The 16,289-nt window shown below is 35.0% G+C and overlaps 2 protein-coding genes across 8 annotated transcripts; one reads left to right on the top strand and one right to left on the bottom strand.

Moving 5' to 3' along the window:
* Positions 1-153: 153 nt before the first annotated feature.
* Positions 154-3,754, bottom strand: LOC107895130 (protein prenyltransferase alpha subunit repeat-containing protein 1). 3 transcript variants are annotated; one of them, XM_016820380.2, is made up of 10 exons: positions 3,598-3,698; positions 3,260-3,311; positions 2,730-3,089; positions 2,161-2,362; positions 1,796-1,864; positions 1,470-1,547; positions 1,233-1,310; positions 1,010-1,060; positions 563-790; positions 154-467 (listed from the first exon to the last, which is right to left on the bottom strand). In XM_016820380.2, exons 3-10 carry the CDS (start codon positions 2,900-2,902, stop codon positions 348-350), a joined length of 999 nt encoding a protein of 332 aa, XP_016675869.2. In that variant the 5' UTR covers positions 2,903-3,089; positions 3,260-3,311; positions 3,598-3,698; the 3' UTR covers positions 154-347. The 3 variants fall into 3 exon arrangements, with proteins under 3 accessions (XP_016675869.2, XP_016675855.2, XP_016675864.2); XM_016820366.2 differs by lacking the exon at positions 3,260-3,311 and having other exon boundaries at positions 3,598-3,735; XM_016820375.2 differs by lacking the exons at positions 1,010-1,060; positions 3,260-3,311 and having other exon boundaries at positions 3,598-3,754.
* A 182-nt stretch (positions 3,755-3,936) lies between these two features.
* Positions 3,937-15,898, top strand: LOC107958256 (exportin-4). 5 transcript variants are annotated; one of them, XM_041075142.1, is made up of 32 exons: positions 3,937-4,169; positions 4,396-4,483; positions 5,307-5,415; positions 5,592-5,690; positions 5,881-5,923; positions 6,292-6,363; positions 6,472-6,567; positions 6,711-6,947; positions 7,228-7,411; positions 7,884-7,995; positions 8,088-8,174; positions 8,261-8,399; positions 8,699-8,795; positions 8,909-8,968; positions 9,044-9,153; positions 9,275-9,379; positions 9,922-9,995; positions 10,123-10,198; positions 10,293-10,517; positions 10,906-10,977; positions 11,413-11,484; positions 11,567-11,631; positions 11,735-11,837; positions 11,926-12,057; positions 12,679-12,822; positions 13,681-13,788; positions 13,866-13,916; positions 13,979-14,056; positions 14,132-14,245; positions 14,556-14,734; positions 14,855-14,924; positions 15,161-15,898. In XM_041075142.1, the coding sequence occupies exons 1-32, from the start codon at positions 4,083-4,085 to the stop codon at positions 15,347-15,349; spliced, it is 3,477 nt and encodes a 1,158-aa protein (XP_040931076.1). In that variant the 5' UTR covers positions 3,937-4,082; the 3' UTR covers positions 15,350-15,898. The 5 variants fall into 5 exon arrangements, 4 of the variants coding, with proteins under 4 accessions (XP_040931076.1, XP_040931075.1, XP_040931078.1 ...); XM_041075141.1 differs by having other exon boundaries at positions 8,906-8,968; XM_041075144.1 differs by having other exon boundaries at positions 8,906-8,968; positions 14,881-14,924; positions 15,161-15,284.
* The last annotated feature ends 391 nt before the right edge of the window (positions 15,899-16,289 follow it).

Below are 16,289 nucleotides of genomic sequence, written 5' to 3'. Positions count from 1 at the left end.
ATTTTAGTAACCAATAATATTGTGGCAAATGTCACATATATAACTACATCAGAACCGTATGTTTCGTATAAATATATGATATATGATCTCTAATTTTAATGATATACAACATATAATTGAACGATTGGTTATATAAGAAATTGAACATATAAATAATGTATGAATGATTGAGTAAACATATAAATGATTGAATAGAAATTTACAAAACCAAAGTTGAATGAAGTTCAACGTATAATTTGATTGGATTGAGTATTTATAAATGATTAATCATCTGGAATCCGGATAACATTGATGAACATCTTACAAAATAGGTAACATTTAACCTCTCCTCCATGCTCAAGCTTTCCCTATAATTCCAAAACATCCCAAAGGAAAGATCTTTCTGGACATGTCTTATGTAGTATGTTCTTCAGGTTTCCTGCTTTTAGCTTTTCTTGAAGTTCAATCTTCCTAAATTCAGGAATTTGCTGATGTATGATATGTGCATACAATTAGTTGCTTCCAGAAATTAATAATAATAAAAGAAGAGTTTAAACCGTGATTTAAGCGAAATTTGTATTACCTTTATCAACCATAGAAAGTACATTGTTGAATAAATTGCTTGTGCTTCGAAATCCTCGAATTCCATATCTTGAATGGTCGAGCAGGGATCTAGGAGACATAATTCTTTATCCAAAAAGATATTGATTTCGTTAGCCATGCTGGTGGAATGGCACGAAATACCATCTGTAGTTGTCATCCAATGCCGTATCAAACAAAGGGACAGGAAACGACGATGAAGCCAGAGAGCCTGTGAATGATGAACTATATAAACTAAAATTTTTTGAAGGATCGAAAGAAAGAATATGTAAATTGGACGCTACATAAATAACACTAGGCCAAAAAGTGTCATCTGGCTCAAATAGACTGTAAATATGATGTAATTACGAAGAACAAGTGCATTGATTCTGTATGAAACCCTCTTCATGATCTTTTATTTGAAGGAAGAGACGAGGAGATAAGCTCGTACCTCTCTTCCTATATAACGTTTTATTAACGCTTCATTCAAATCAAGTTCCTCCTGCCAAATTCAAATTTTTGAAGGGGTCAAACAAGCAAATAATCGATAAATTGTTTCAGAATGCATCAAGGAAGACTAATGCATCCATCTCATGTGCATATGCGTTATTCTTTCTTATCAGCCAAGACAACAAAAGAAAGTGCAGATTTGCACGAGTCTGCCAAGGAATTACCTTCACGACTTGATAGTTTTCTACATCATAAGAAGGGTCGTCACCTTGTTTATTCTCTGAAATCCCGAGCATTAGCCGCTGCAAATCCAGGTACAGTAAGTTACACGAAAAAAAAGTAATACTTGACTTGATGGGATTAAACTAATAAAGATTTCGGATTTCCTACAGGTAAAATAATATACTTTCCCTTTATTCTCTGAACTATAAATATGTTTAGATTGAAACATAGAAGCTTACTCTGCGATAGTGAAAACATGAATTATCGGCAACATGCAGCCCAGCCCAATCTCTGGATTTCTTTAACTCGTAAAGCATCTGAAAGTTCAAATTTACATCAATAAGACAATGTATGTGAAACTTAAAAAAAGGATGCTATGTTGAATCGTAATATGTTGGCATTTAAAAACCAAAAAAACACTGCCTCTCCTCTGAAAAATCAGTGTTAAATACAGCCAAGAGTCGTCAATTATTCGCTTTTCCGGGGACATAAATGCAAGAGACCTAGATATAGTGGTACAACACTATAGAACAATTCAATAATCCATATAATCTAAGCGTCTAACCTGTTCTCTAGTCATATAGGAAACTAACCAGCAGCGATGATTCCAAGCTCGATAGTTCATTTTTGATCTCTGCATATAGAAAAATATGAACTACATTAAGTGCAGTTCTACCCATAAGCATCGTATAACCATTGATGGTTGATGAATAAAAACACATATATTCCACCAAATAAAAAAAACAAAAAGATGACAATATCTTTAACAAATTCATAAGAACTTTGATAGGTTATCGACCTAAGATGCACACGAGAAATCAAACAGCTTAATGCAGTGAAATCCCTAGGTTAATACTTTCAGGTAAACCACTTCTTGAGAGAGAAGAAAAGAAAGAAATCAAGGATTTACTTCGAGAAAGCTAATTAAACCTCGGCTATTTTTTCAACGAGCTCGGATTCTTTTGCTATGATCTGTTGCAGATTCGAATATTTCCCAGCAATCATCTTGATCACCCACCGCCTGTGACTCCAAGCTTGTTCACTTTTATGTGAATAAGAAAGAACAAGTGCAGACAAGTGAAGTTCATCCGTAAACATTGGCAGCTGCTGCTTCTTCGACACAACTAGCTTCCTAATGGCATGATACAAAAACTATGGTCATGATCTAAGAAATAATAATGAAAGATAAAACTTGCAAAACTATGCCATGACCATAAGCATAAGGAGCTTTGAAACTTTAAGCATGTCGTCACGCAAAGACAATCTCAATGCTTGGTTAGGTCATTTTCGAAGTTTATGCCTGATTCTTGGTCAGATTGAACTTAAACCGAGCCTTGAAAAACCAATAAACTAGCCCATGAACAGAGAATTGAATTCAGTAGCAGGGTATAAGTGGGAGTAACAATTGCCAATCATCTTCCCGGAAATTGAATTTCGCATCCGAATTGCAAGTTAATGGAAGAAGTAAAAACATAGATATAAATGGGAATTACAAAAACCTGGCATTCCAAGCTGTGCCAAGATCACAACTTAACAATAAAAGCGCTCTACTGTGCTTCATGACTTCACTTTCGAAAGATTGGCAAGATGATGAAGGATAAACCATGTTCTTATCCTCGTGCTTATTAACCGATAAGTCACTATGTGTCTTATATTGTTCCATCGCATCCATAAATGCACTTTTTGCAGCTTTACACACGGGAAGAAGAATCTCAGTGGAAATTCCCAACTTATGATCTCTATTCCAAAATTTCGTATTTGCTGGTCTGAAAGCACCATCCGCGGATGAATTACTGGATTCACTGCACTCTTTGCTGAGAGTGATAAACTGAGATGGGTGAATAAGCCCCACTTCATCTCTGAATTCAAGAACAGAAAATCTTATAAATTAAGAATATATATATGCATCTACAAGAAAATTAAATATATATTGCTTTACATTAAAATCAAAATTTCTAATGTTTCACTTTTTTATTTTAAACATTCCAAAGCTACTTCACCCAAAAAAAAAAAAATCCAAAGCATCTACCTTTTGTTCTCAAATGAACAGACACGCTGCCAAAGCCCCAACAAATGAATCCCTAAATAAAATTTCAATCAAATGCAAAAAAAAGAAAAAAGGAAAAAAGAAAACTTTATTTCAACTATATTCAGCTCGTATTCTTAAATTTAAATTTTCATTTCAACGATTAGAGTTGTACAGTTTTATCTTGAAAGAAAGTTTCACAACAATTTCTTTCATTTTCGTCCATTTTCTTAATAACCCAATAAAAAGGAAATCTGATATAATGCAAAAATTAACATAATCAATTTATAAATGTTAATTAAAAAACGATCTAATTTTTGAAACAAAATATGGTAACTCACATGAGAGGATCAGATTCCAAAATTGTCTCCAACTGATTTAGCAGATCCATCGCCTTTCTTCATCCCACGAATTTTCTCAAAAAAGAAGAAGAAGCTTTAAATAGAAGAAGAAATTTGAAAAGAATAAAAAAAAGTAATTTGTAATTTTCTATTTTTTGACGAGGTTTAACCAGTGACGTCATTTACTAGGGTTCAATTAGTGGAAAATTACATTTAAGCACTGGATTTTGCGCTAATTACAATTCAAGACCATTTTTCAAGTAGCCCAGGTGAATTAGAGAATTCCACTTATATGTAATTTGAAAGGCAAATATATTTTTTCAACTTTTCATGAAATTTCCCTCTCCAGATCCCAGAAAAGATTTTTTTTTTAATTAATATGTGAAAAACCCATCAAAGTTTATCTTGTCATCATCATCAAGACATCAACTTTGAGCTTCCATTCGCTTCAACCTATTTTTTATTCATAAAAAATCTCAGTAGGGATGCAAGGGTTTTCCGATGGCGGCGCCGATTTGGGTCAGCTTCAATCAACCATGCGCAACATCGAAGTCGCTTGCACTTCGATTCAGGTTCACCTTTTACTCACTTAAGATTGTAACTGTGTAGATGCTTTATCATATTACTTCATTTGCTTCGTTTACTTATCTTTTTTTTTTCTTTTCTTTTTTTATATCTCTGGTGCGACTGAAATTTACTCTCTGTTTTATTTACTAGTTGAAAAATGTGAAGTTTTTTTTTTTACTTGGTTTGGGTTCTTTTTAACACTTAATTGTATTCCATTTGTTTTGGGAGCAGATGCATATAAATCCAACAGCGGCAGAGGCAACGATATTGGCATTATCACAGTCGCCTCAACCGTACACAGCATGTCGATTTATCCTTGGTGAGTTAAGCTAACTGAATGTAGATACCAATGATTCAATGCAGTTCTTATAGTATTTAGTTTTTGGCTCCTGAAAAAGTTAATAAAAAAGTGGAGTTTTGCTGTTCTAAGAAATAGTGGAAATGTGGTTCAGATTCAAATATGGTTAACCCTTTAAGAATGTAAAATCATTCAAAATACATAATCGTTTCTGTATCCAACCACACCTTGTTGGTTGCAAAAGCAACCATTGGACAGTATTTAAGATGCTCATAAGTGGTATGTGGATCCAATGAAAGCTTTATGTTTGTTTTAGTAGTAGCCTATGATGATTTGGTAGAAAACTCTATATGTGCCAAATATTGTTGAAGGTGCTCTATGGGATGTATTAACAGACAATTTATATGCTAATAAAATTGCAGTGTTTGATCTCTTTGCTGGTTTTTTGTTCATAGAATTTTATGCCCCTTATGTTTCTACACTCATGTTTCATCTTGTTTAGATTGGTGCTAGGGGTTGACGCTAACGTTTACTATTCCACTTTTTGGAAAGGATACTAGTTGTGGCTGTTGTTTTTATTTTATTTTTAAAAAGGTTATGCCTTAGTCAAATTTTCAATGTCTTGAAATGATTGTCTTTCTTATCTGGGTCACAATGGTAATGATCACTATTGAAGGTGTATCACTATTGAAGGTGTATTTTCTACTGGTTGTGATGGTCATTTGACCTTTTTTTAATAAGCTTGAAACATTCTGTACCAGAACCCGGCGAGATTTCCCTGCTTAATATAGTTTATATGGTTAGCTATCTAATATTTCATGCTAAAATTCACTTTATTATTCAGAAAATTCTCAGGTGCCCAATGCAAGGTTTCAGGCTGCTGCAGCCATTCGAGATGCAGCTATCAGAGAATGGAGTTTTCTTTCCAATGAAGAAAGGAGAAGTTTGATTAGGTACCTTCAGCCTTTTGAAGATTACATTATGCTGAAGTATTGCTATTTTTAAAACAGAGTAGTGTCAGCATTAAGCAACGCACAAAAGTTTGTCTTTTTCAATTAAAAATTGCCTCCGTTTGTTTTGTCGCTTATGCCTTTTCTTTTTCCAATTAAATTCTGTTTTTGGTTTGCAGTTTCTGTCTGTGCTTTGTTATGCAACATGCTAGTTCACCAGAGGGCTATGTCCAAGCAAAGGTGTCTTCTGTGGCTGCTCAATTGATGAAAAGAGGCTGGTAGGTTGCATGAGCTTCCAAATGTAACATGTGCATATGCATACTAGCAATTATGACCTTTGTTCTCAGGAATATTGCTTGCTTCATTTCATTAAGATTTAAGTAACATTCAAGGCATTGCTATTGAATTCCACATATGCTCCGAGATATTGGAACGTTGTAATTATTTAAATGAATATTTTATTTGTAGGCTTGACTTTACAGAAGCTGAGAAGGAGGCATTCTTTTATCAGGTATGAGTCCCATTGTCATCATCCATTAGCCTTTCTGCTGATGTAGTTGTGATTTAACTTACATGTTGTCTTTCTAATGATGTTCTATTTGTTTATTTTACTTGCTTAGTTACTTAAAGAAAGATATAGATCATATATGTTCTGCTTATATCCTTCTCTCTCCATTACATAGAGGTGCAGAGGTTCAATAACATTTCGGAGGGTGACAAAGTAAACTTATTTAATTATGTTTACCTCTAAGCTGTATGTGGTTTAGTATATAAGTAATGTCTCATACAACTTAAACTATGTCAAGTTTTTCCACTGTTCGAACTCATTTCAGGTCACCAGTTGTGAATAGGAATGTCTTAAAAGTTTCATGACTACAGGTTAACCAGGCCATTCTTGGAGCTCATGGAGTGGATGTGCAGTTCATAGGAGTGAATTTCTTAGAATCTTTGGTATGCAGAGATTTTTTTAGGATTCTAATTGGTCTTTTGTTCTATCTTTCATTATGTGCTTTATATTTTACACTGCTTTAGATTTTACACTCCACTTTCTTCTTTTAGGTTTCTGAATTTTCACCTTCTACTTCAAGTGCCATGGGTCTTCCCAGGGAATTTCACGAGCAGTGTCGGACATCATTAGAGCTAAACTATTTGAAGGTTCCTTCAATTTCTCTTTACCTTGTGTTAATACTACTGGTTTATTGATGTTTCCGTTAAAGGATAGGCTCTTGTATCTGCAGAGGTTCCTTTTAACTTGACATTTTTACTTGTCCAACCCTTACATGTGTTTTGATTCATAGATGTTCTACTGTTGGGCACGAGATGCTGCTTTAAGTGTCACAAACAAAATAATGGAACCTAATGCTGTGATACCTGAGGTTAAAGTTTGTACTGCTGCACTACGGCTCATGCTTCAAATTCTGAATTGGGAGTTTCGGAGTAATCCAACCAGCATGAAAGCCGGTATTGATGTTTTTTCAGCTGGAGTTAGACATGACAATGCTTCATCTAAGAGGTCTGAATGTGTCTTAGTGCAGGTATGTTATTTGGAGTATCTGATATTGGCTCTGCTTGCACACACATGCACGCACCTTAACTTTGAAACATTCCAATTACATCTTCATGGAAGATAACATGAATGCTTTGGCATCTGTAATCCTTTGGAGACTTCCAAATAGGAGAATACTGTCATCAACCAAATGTACAACATTTGTTCTAACCTATTGCAAAGAGATTCAATGTTTTTTAGATGCTGTATTTGAGTAATTTACTTGCACAAATCATGTTGATTCTCGTTTTTGTTGCAATTTTATGTAGCCTGGGCCTGCGTGGTTTAATGTTTTAATCTCAAGTGGCCATGTTAGTTGGTTGCTCAGCTTATATTCAGCGCTTAGACAGAAGTTTTCCCGTGAAGGTTATTGGATTGATTGCCCTATTGCAGTCTCTGCTCGAAAGCTAATTGTACAGTTATGCTCTTTGACAGGAACCATATTTCCTTCTGGTATGTGTTTCATTTAATACCTTTATGTTGATTATTATTTGTTCTATTTGTATTTTTGTTTTAAATATATATATTTATTGCTTCTTTGGTATAATATTTGTTCCAGTTGTTTGATGAATCTCTTGAAGTATATAATTGATGACCATTAGTTGCTTTGTGTACTTATTGCTGTGCAATTACAATGTCAGTGTCTTACTTATTGTTCAGGTCAAATTGTTCATGTACTTGCTTTGCTTTGAATAGGATGAATGAAGTTATGGCATGTTAACATAACAGATTCCTTATGACGGAAAGCTTTTTGTCTTGCTGAAACTAAACAGTTTGACTAGAACCATGCAAATTGTGAGATAAAAAATCCATTTATTTCTAAGACTAAAATCTTTGAAGTTTGTTTTCCAATTTATTTCTTGTTAGCCGGGGTCCTTGGTTAAATTTAAGGTTTTAACAGATTAATTTTATTAAATAATTTTAGATAGTGGGAAAATGCAAGAGAATCATTTGCTACAACTGCTATCTGGTATATTACAGTGGATAGATCCTCCTGATGTTGTTTCAAAAGCTATTGAGGAGGGGAAAAGTGAAAGGTTGGTTTTCCATATTTGCTCTTCAGTTGAACATCGACTTCTATGTTTATGAGCTTGCCATGAAGTGACAAGGTTTCTACTGTATTATCTAGTGAGATGCTCGATGGTTGCCGTGCATTGCTCTCTATTGCAACTGCTACGACTCCTTTTGTGTTTGATCAACTCTTGAAAGCCATAAGGTAAGTAATATGATGCTAGTCATTTTATTTTACTTTATTCTTTGTCTAGTCCTGAAACAATATTATCTTATTGCTTCGCTGCTTAGGCCTTATGGTACTCTTACCTTGCTGTCCACCTTGATGTGTGAAGTTGTTAAAGTTCTCATGACTAATAATACTGATGAGGAGACTTGGAGCTGGGAGGCCAGAGATATCTTGTTAGATACGTGGACTATTCTTCTTGTGGTACGTTGTTCTAGCTTGCTAGAATGTTTATATTTTGTTGCCTTACAATAATCTATCAGTTTATTTCAGTTTCTACTAGGACATTATTTAGTGTGAACAAGACCTATATATTGGGTGAGTCTGGTCATTTTAGGTCAAGTCTTAAAACTTCTGGATCCATTTTGGGTTTGGATCATTTCATGTTTAGGTTGTTTTAGTTTTTCAGATTCGGAAGAATTGACTGCTTTAGTGTGAATATATCATTTGTAAGTTCATTTGGTGGTGGCCATTGTATTAAAATGTGTTTTACAACTTGTCAGCCTATGGATGGTAGTGGTGGTGATGCATCGCTTCCTTCGGAAGGGAAACATGATGCTGCAAATGTCTTTGCCATGATTGTAGAGTCTGAGCTAAAAGGTAATCATAATATCTTACTGACTGTGTTGCTTCACTACAGTGCACTTGTTATTCAACATTCTGCTCTTTTACCAGTGAATGTAATATTTTTTTGTTTGGTTGAGATATAGTAGCTTCTGCTTCAGTGACAAATGATGAAGATGATTCTGACTATCTTCAGGCTTCTATTTCTGGTAAGGAAGGAGACTTCTTCTTTATCTCATTTTTGGATGAACACTATTCAACATTGTTGTTGTGGTTCCTTGCAGCAATGGATGAAAGATTAAGTTCGTATGCTCTCATAGCAAGAGCAGCAATTGATGTCACAATTCCTCTGCTCACAAGACTGTTTTCTGAGCATTTTGCACGGCTTCATCAGGTGCTCTTTTCACATTCACCCCCCCAAAAAACTGATTTCCGTGGCACATTAGATTTTATTGAGATGTTGTTGGATGGATCTCTTTGTTTTTTTCCCTAAAAGTTACTTTGTTTGCGTGTAGGGAAGAGGCATTATTGATCCTACTGAAACTTTGGAAGAACTTTACTCACTATTGTTAATAACTGGACATGTACTTGCTGATGAAGGAGAGGGAGAAACGCCTTTGGTAATTTCTTTTTCTTTTCTACATATTCCAAAGCTTTGTTAGGCAAGAGGATTTATTGTTTGTGTATGTGAGAGCATAATTTTTTTCCCCATTCCAATCGTAAGCTTTTGTGTCTTGATTCTATATTCATTGTTGTTATTCATATAGTATATTAACTATTGTCAAATTGATTGCCCTTGTGGAATATCTCAGCAGTTACAAGGATTGTAGCTAATCTATTTGAACATTTTTATTTGATTTATTCCACACGTGTTGATCTTCAGAATATATTACTGAAAACAGTGATCAATGGCTTTTCTCGTTATGATGTGGGATATTAAAGTCAGTATGGCTAATTGAGTACTGGGTAGGTCCCTTGGTTTTAGATTGTCGTGTTTCATTTTCTTCTCCTAGGAAGGTGCCTATATTTTTCTCCCAGAAGTTTAAGGTGTTTCTACTAGCATTTAATGTGCTGTTTTTTGTTTAAATTTCTAAGCTTATTGTACCTTAAACAAGCCATTTGTCTTACTTGGAATTGATTCTTGTTCTGTTATTTGACTTAGGTACCAACTGCCATACAAACTAACTTTGTTGACGTTGTAGAAGCCGAAAAGCATCCTGTTGTTGTTCTCTCGGGGTACAATTTCACTTTCTTTTTATTACTTTCTTATGGAAGCGTATTGATTTTATCTATTTTTTTACTCATTTATCACTAATTGATATATGACATGGTTCTTTTTGATGGTCGTTTTCATTTCATGCAGTTCAATTATAAGGTTTGCTGAACAGGGCATGGATCCAGAAGTACGAGCGGCTATTTTCAGTCCTCGACTTATGGAGGTAAGATTTCCTTTCTCTAGCAAGTTAAACTTGTTTGTTGCGTGTTACCTTAACCCTTGTTCCTCTAACATGATTATCTTGATGCCATGTATAGGCTGTCATATGGTTTCTGGCACGATGGTCTCATACATACCTAATGCCTCTTGAAGAAGCTAACTGCCTAAGTAATGATTATCAGCAGCAGCATCAGTCAATAAACTCTAGAAAAGCTTTATTAAGTTTTTTTGGAGAACATAATCAGGGACAAGTTGTTCTCAACATTATTGTTCGCATCTCTACGATGACATTGATGTCATACCCTGGGGAGAAGGATTTGCAGGTACAAGATTTAACCTTTTTCTTGTGAAACTTTCTTGTCTATTGTTTGACATCTACCTGGTGCCCCTTCAGTTCTCTTGTTATTTTTGGAGGGAGCATGTTGCTTGTTATAGGCAGGAATGCAACCATGTTGATTCCATAATGCTGAATTTTGCAAAATTTCAATTAGTTTGTTACGAGTTCAAATGTTCAATATTTTTAGGTTACAAGAAGTGTGATGATGCTTTGTCTCCTTTGATGATCTGTGAGCTATGCTAAAAGCTTGATTATGGAAATTGTTACTTGACTTTCTTATGTTATGCTTTTTATATTCTATATTGTCCCAAATTTTAATATGTTATCAACGGAGTAATTGATGCTTCTTTTGTTTTTCCTTCCTCTTTACCCAGGGTCTTACTTGCCACCATCTGCTTCACACTCTAGTTCGCCGGAAAACCATTTGTTATCAGCTTGTTTCATTGGTGAGTCCCATGTGATTTCATATTTACCTTTGAAATCCATTAACTATATCAGATCTGTCCCATAGTGTTTGCATTGACTTTCAGATTTCTATTAAGTTTTGTTATAAACTTTGGAGTTGCCTGCCTTTTACATCTTTCTCTATTTTGTTCTTCTACACCGCGGGGTTATCCTTCTGCCTCCCACCCCCACAACCCCCCCCCAAAAAAAAAAAAATCCCAAGGCTGTTCCTTTTGATGTTAAAAGTGTAATTGTTAGAAGGTTTGTGCAGAAACTTAATTACATAGAATAAATTCAATTAGTTTATGTTGAATATTAAGTCAAACATATTTGTACATCTTTATATTCCTATTTAATTGATGGATTCCCGGAACCTGCATTTATCACATAAAATTATGGTTAACTTGAGCTAGGTAAATCTAATCTATGTTTTGCAGGATTCATGGCGTGACCTAGCAAATGCTTTTACAAATGAGAAAAGTTTGTTCTTGTTGAGTTCTGCCAATCAGGTAAGAATGTGCTATAACTCATTCTTCCATACCTATCATTGCTCCTATTTGTGTAGTATAATGCTTTTTTCTCCTGCTCCAGCGTTCACTGGCTCAGACCCTTGTTCTCTCTGCTTCTGGACTGAGAAATTCAGAGGCTGCAAATCAGTAAGTCTTGCGTTTTTGGGGCATGGGAAGGGATTGCCCTTTGCCTTTTTTGTTGTAAAACTTGAGCTGTTGATGGCCTAATGTCCTTTCATTGTTTTCAAAGATATGTAAAGGGTCTCATGGGTCATATGACAACCTATCTGGTGGAACTATCTAATAGAAGTGATCTCAAAAGCGTTGCACACCAGCCGGATATCATCATGTCGGTAAGGATATAAAACATTAATTGCAAAATGTTTTTAATTATTTAGTCACTTGAAGTAGTTTTTCATTTAAGTCATGGACATTATGTAGGTTAGTTGCTTGTTGGAGAGGCTTCGTGGAGCTGCTGCTGCTGCAGGACCTAGAAGACAAAGAGCGATGTATGAGATTGGTATCTCTGTAATGAACCCTGTGCTACTTCTTCTCGAAGTTTACAAGGATGAGGTATTACATAATTCCATCCCTTTTCCTTTTTGGTAGATCATGTTTTGAAGCATATTTTTCCATGAAACTACAGTTTTTATCTTTTTCTTTTTAGCACATAAGCAGGTATCTAACAGTTAATTAGCTCTCTATAGAAATCTGCCACTCTGTAAATCCAATTTATTTTAATTTACGGGAAGCAATATGTCTTTGTTGATGTGGAAACCTAGTTATTGGGCCAAGTTAATGTTATTTATTTGCAATTTACTTCTGAACTATGTTACTTGGACGAGGTGTTAGTGCCGTGTATAGGTACTTGCCAGACATGTGCCTGTTCAATTTTTTCTTTTTCAAGTTTTTGAGGGTCCTTGGAGGGTCATATACCCATACTAATATATGGATATGGATCTGAGTTGGGTTCATGGAAAATGAAGAGTCGGAGTAGCATAGCTTTAGAATGTTGTTAGCTACTTAACACCACAAGAAGTGATTTAGTTTTTCTTTCTACCAATTTTGGCTTCTGATGACTTCATTTCTGGTGAATTGATTCTGCTTTTTCCAATTCCTGTTTAACCTGTAATGAAACTTAAACTTCATTAGAAACATAGGGAGTTTTTATACTAATCTTTAATTATTGCACAGTCTGCAGTTGTATACCTGCTACTCAAATTTGTTGTTGACTGGGTAGATGGACAAATATCCTATCTAGAGTCTCGAGAAACTGCTTCTGTAATTGATTTCTGCATGCGTTTGCTCCAGCTTTACTCATCACACAATATTGGAAAGGTAATTTTTGTTCAAACTCCTTAAAAATTTCCCACGGTGCTCTGATTAAAGTTCACTGTCTCTTTATTATCTCCATCTTAAAATTTCTGCTTAAGTGACATTTCAACTATGGAGGTACCCTATTTTAATTATCCATATCTGTAGTTGCCCTCTCTGTCTATTTTTGTGGGGTATACTTGCATTTTACGTTAAAAGCTTCTGAAATTTAAAAAAGAACTCAATGATCATGCAAAAAGAAGAATATCTTCATGCTAGATAATATTTTCATTGTTTCAAGCTGTAAGAACTATTTTTGTGGCTATTTTCAGAAAAGGATATTTATTTAGCTCTGTAGTGTAGTTCAGTTTAGTTCCAATGCTAAAACTTTGAGCTTACTCCCAAAGTAGTGGAAGTAATTTCTAATATTGTGCCAATTATATTGTTGCTTTTAGAACTTTTATGCAAGCAATTCCATGGAGAGATTTCCTTTGCCTTCCTCTTATCTTATTTTCCTGTTAGTTTGCTTTATTGTGGTATTACCATTACTAGAAAGCTAAAAATCTTTGTTGAAGACTTTCTTTATCAAGTATATTTTCGCACAAGAGTTCACTTTGATAGTGGTTCCCTGTGCTTATGTTTTTTCCAGAATACTAAAGTTCTCTTATTTGGGTTTCGAAATCCATGTTTGTTGAACCAGAGTTATTCAAGATAGTGAACTCTTCAAGGGCAAGGGTTCATTAATACTTCAACATGACTTTTTTAGTTTTCCTTCATTCTTCCGGATAATCCTTGCTCCTGCCACTCTTACTGTACTATTCACCTAAGTCACCAATGATGTACTGTACCGTTTACAACTCTGCAAAGATTTTTCATTTTCAGATATCAATAAGTCTTTCAAGCACTTTACTTAGTGAGGCAAAGACTGAGAAATACAAAGATTTGCGTGCTCTTCTTCAACTTCTTTCAAGTCTTTGTTCAAAAGATCTGGTAGGTTTAAGTCCTTTGCCAGTTGATTCTTACGTTGGGTGTAAGATTTATCACTTAACATTGACCATTTTTTGTAGGTTGATTTCTCATCAGATTCCATTGAAGCTGCAGGCATTAATATATCTCAGGTTAGTAATTCATTGTTACTGTTGTTAAATCTCCAGAATGGTGTTTGATGTTCCTCTTGCAGGTTGTTTTCTTTGGCCTTCACATAGTCACTCCTTTGATATCTTTGGAGCTGCTGAAATACCCAAAACTTTGTCATGATGTAAGTAGTCTATCCATTTCAATGAAGTAGCCCATGTTCTTTTCTGGAAGCTAATTATTAGTGTTTATTCTGCAGTACTTCTCACTTCTGTCACATATTGTGGAGGTGTACCCTGAAACACTTGCACAATTAAACAGTGAGGCATTTGCTCATATTATAGGAACTCTGGATTTTGGACTTCACCATCAGGTAAAGTGCTATCCATATTATCACTTATGATGTTAATGTTTTCCACTTTTCACCTTGCTGGCCAAACACAAGTCTTCTAACACCCCCTCTCTCCCGCTGCATGAACTCGATATTTCTCCACTACCTGAGTTGGGTAGTGTAAGACAGACGAGTTAGGTGGGGCCTTTATATTTGATAAGTCTGGAATTTGTTTGGCTTTCTTTAGTTTTCCGCATTATGAATATTGTTTTGCAAGTTTTCTTGAAGATAGAATTTGTACTTTTACCATCTCAAGCATAGTTATTTTCAATTTTTGTCATTGATTATACAGGACTTAGAAGTAGTTAGCATGTGCTTGGGAGCTCTGAAAGCTCTTGCTGCATACAACTATCGGGAGATCTGTGCGGGTAAAACTGGATTGGTTTCTGCAGGACATGGAAATTCACCCGAAGGAATTTTCAGCCAGTTTCTACGTTCCTTATTGCAATTGCTCCTTTTTGAAGATTACAGGTATTTAGAAGCTAATTTCTGTAATAAGCTTTACATGAACAAGTGCAAGTGAACATTTGATGCCTGACCGATCCTTTTGGTTTTCCATATGATTGTACCTTAATTTGTTCGTAATTTCAGTCCTGATCTGGTTAGCGCTGCAGCAGATGCTCTCCTTCCGTTGATCCTTTGTGAGCAAGGCCTATACCAGGTTTTCCTTCAATTTCTTGATAATTATAATGCTTATTGGTGCATGTTTTAATAATTCAGTGAGCTTGAAGAGCTACGATCTGGCCTTCAAGCACTTGATTTCATTATATTAATAGATACTGCATGTATAGTTATTAAACTTCCCGTGCTATTTATGCCCGTGTTATTAAATGTCCTAGAATTCTGCTTTGGCACAAATATGAAGATTCTCATGTTATTGCATTGCTTCTTCTGCAGAAATTAGGCAATGAGTTAATTGAGAGGCAGACAAATCCAGCACTCAAATCAAGACTGGCAAATGCATTGCACTCACTCACAAGTTCAAACCATCTTGCTTCAAGGCTAGACCGTGTCAACTACCAGAGATTTAGGAAGAATTTAAACAGCTTTCTGGTAGAAGTTCGGGGGTTTCTGCGAACAATATAATGTGGGATCTTTTACAATGTTGCCAGATAATTTTGCCATATCATTCTTTGTGTGATAAAAAATGGAGAAGAAAAACTGGAATCAAAAGAGATTACCCATTTTTAGGATTCTGTCAATACTTGTTGATGTTCTGTAGAATTAGCGGAGTGAAGATCAGTGGTGCGAAACAGCTTGACTGTGAAGACATAGTACCCTTGCAGAATTGACAGAACAAGAGGAATGACTGGTTTCGATTTCTCTGGTCTTTTTTTGACTCCAACGGGTAGATGGAAGCATCACATCTTGTGGTTTTGAGGTGCATCCCTCTGACAAATGGAGTTTGATCCTAATGGTTGTAGGCTGTTACGGCTTTTACATCATCAGAAGGTTACATCATCAGAAGGGCCAAGTACTCGGTTCTTTATCCGAATTCGCTGTGGTTTGTAATTTAAGAACTTTAAATTAGATGCAAAGCTTGCATGCAAAGTACATTGTGATTGCTTGATATGGAGAAGAGCCAGCCTACTTTTTTGTACAAACTATATAAATAATTGATATTTTGGGTACTTATTTTTTCCTCTTATTTATATCAAGAGTTCATTTCAGAGTAAAATAGATGAAGGGAAAAAAGTAAGATCAACCTTTTTTTTCTTCATGTATCTGTAATAATTTAAAATTTCGGGTTAGGTTTGGTGTTACGAGTTAATTGGATATTACTTTAATTAAGTAAAATGTAAATAAAGACAATTTATAAGAGATGCATAATTTATTATTAGGGTTAAATGAATAATTTAATTTTAAAAGGGACAAAATTGTTCAAAAACCCTTGGTAAAAATTTAAAAAAATCAACGAAATTTAGGAAGAAAAGTTAACATAATTGAGCCCTTTCGTTAGAGTGACGACTTGGTTATGGTTGTGGTTGTGGGAATGGTTGTTGTGCACCAGTTTGCAGCTAATCCA

This window comes from Gossypium hirsutum, chromosome A08 (genome assembly GCF_007990345.1).
Source record: "Gossypium hirsutum isolate 1008001.06 chromosome A08, Gossypium_hirsutum_v2.1, whole genome shotgun sequence".
Lineage (NCBI taxonomy): Eukaryota > Viridiplantae > Streptophyta > Magnoliopsida > Malvales > Malvaceae > Gossypium > Gossypium hirsutum.
Note: the sequence above shows the minus strand (reverse complement) of the source record. Positions and strands in the feature narration are given on the sequence as shown.

Bases quoted from the DNA above. Each gene is read 5' to 3' on its own strand.
- LOC107895130 (XM_016820366.2), bottom strand. From the start codon at position 3,647: ATGGATCTGCTAAATCAGTTGGAGACAATTTTGGAATCTGATCCTCTC. The intron at 1,865-2,160 runs GTTTAATTAGCT...TTCTATATGCAG, and splicing joins TCGTTGAAAAAATAGCCGAG to AGATCAAAAATGAACTATCG. The intron at 791-1,009 runs GTACGAGCTTAT...CATCATTCACAG, and splicing joins AACGTTATATAGGAAGAGAG to GCTCTCTGGCTTCATCGTCG.
- LOC107958256 (XM_041075141.1), top strand. From the start codon at position 4,083: ATGCAAGGGTTTTCCGATGGCGGCGCCGATTTGGGTCAGCTTCAATCA. The intron at 4,170-4,395 runs GTTCACCTTTTA...TTTTGGGAGCAG, and splicing joins TCGCTTGCACTTCGATTCAG to ATGCATATAAATCCAACAGC. The intron at 11,485-11,566 runs GTAAGAATGTGC...CTCCTGCTCCAG, and splicing joins TGTTGAGTTCTGCCAATCAG to CGTTCACTGGCTCAGACCCT.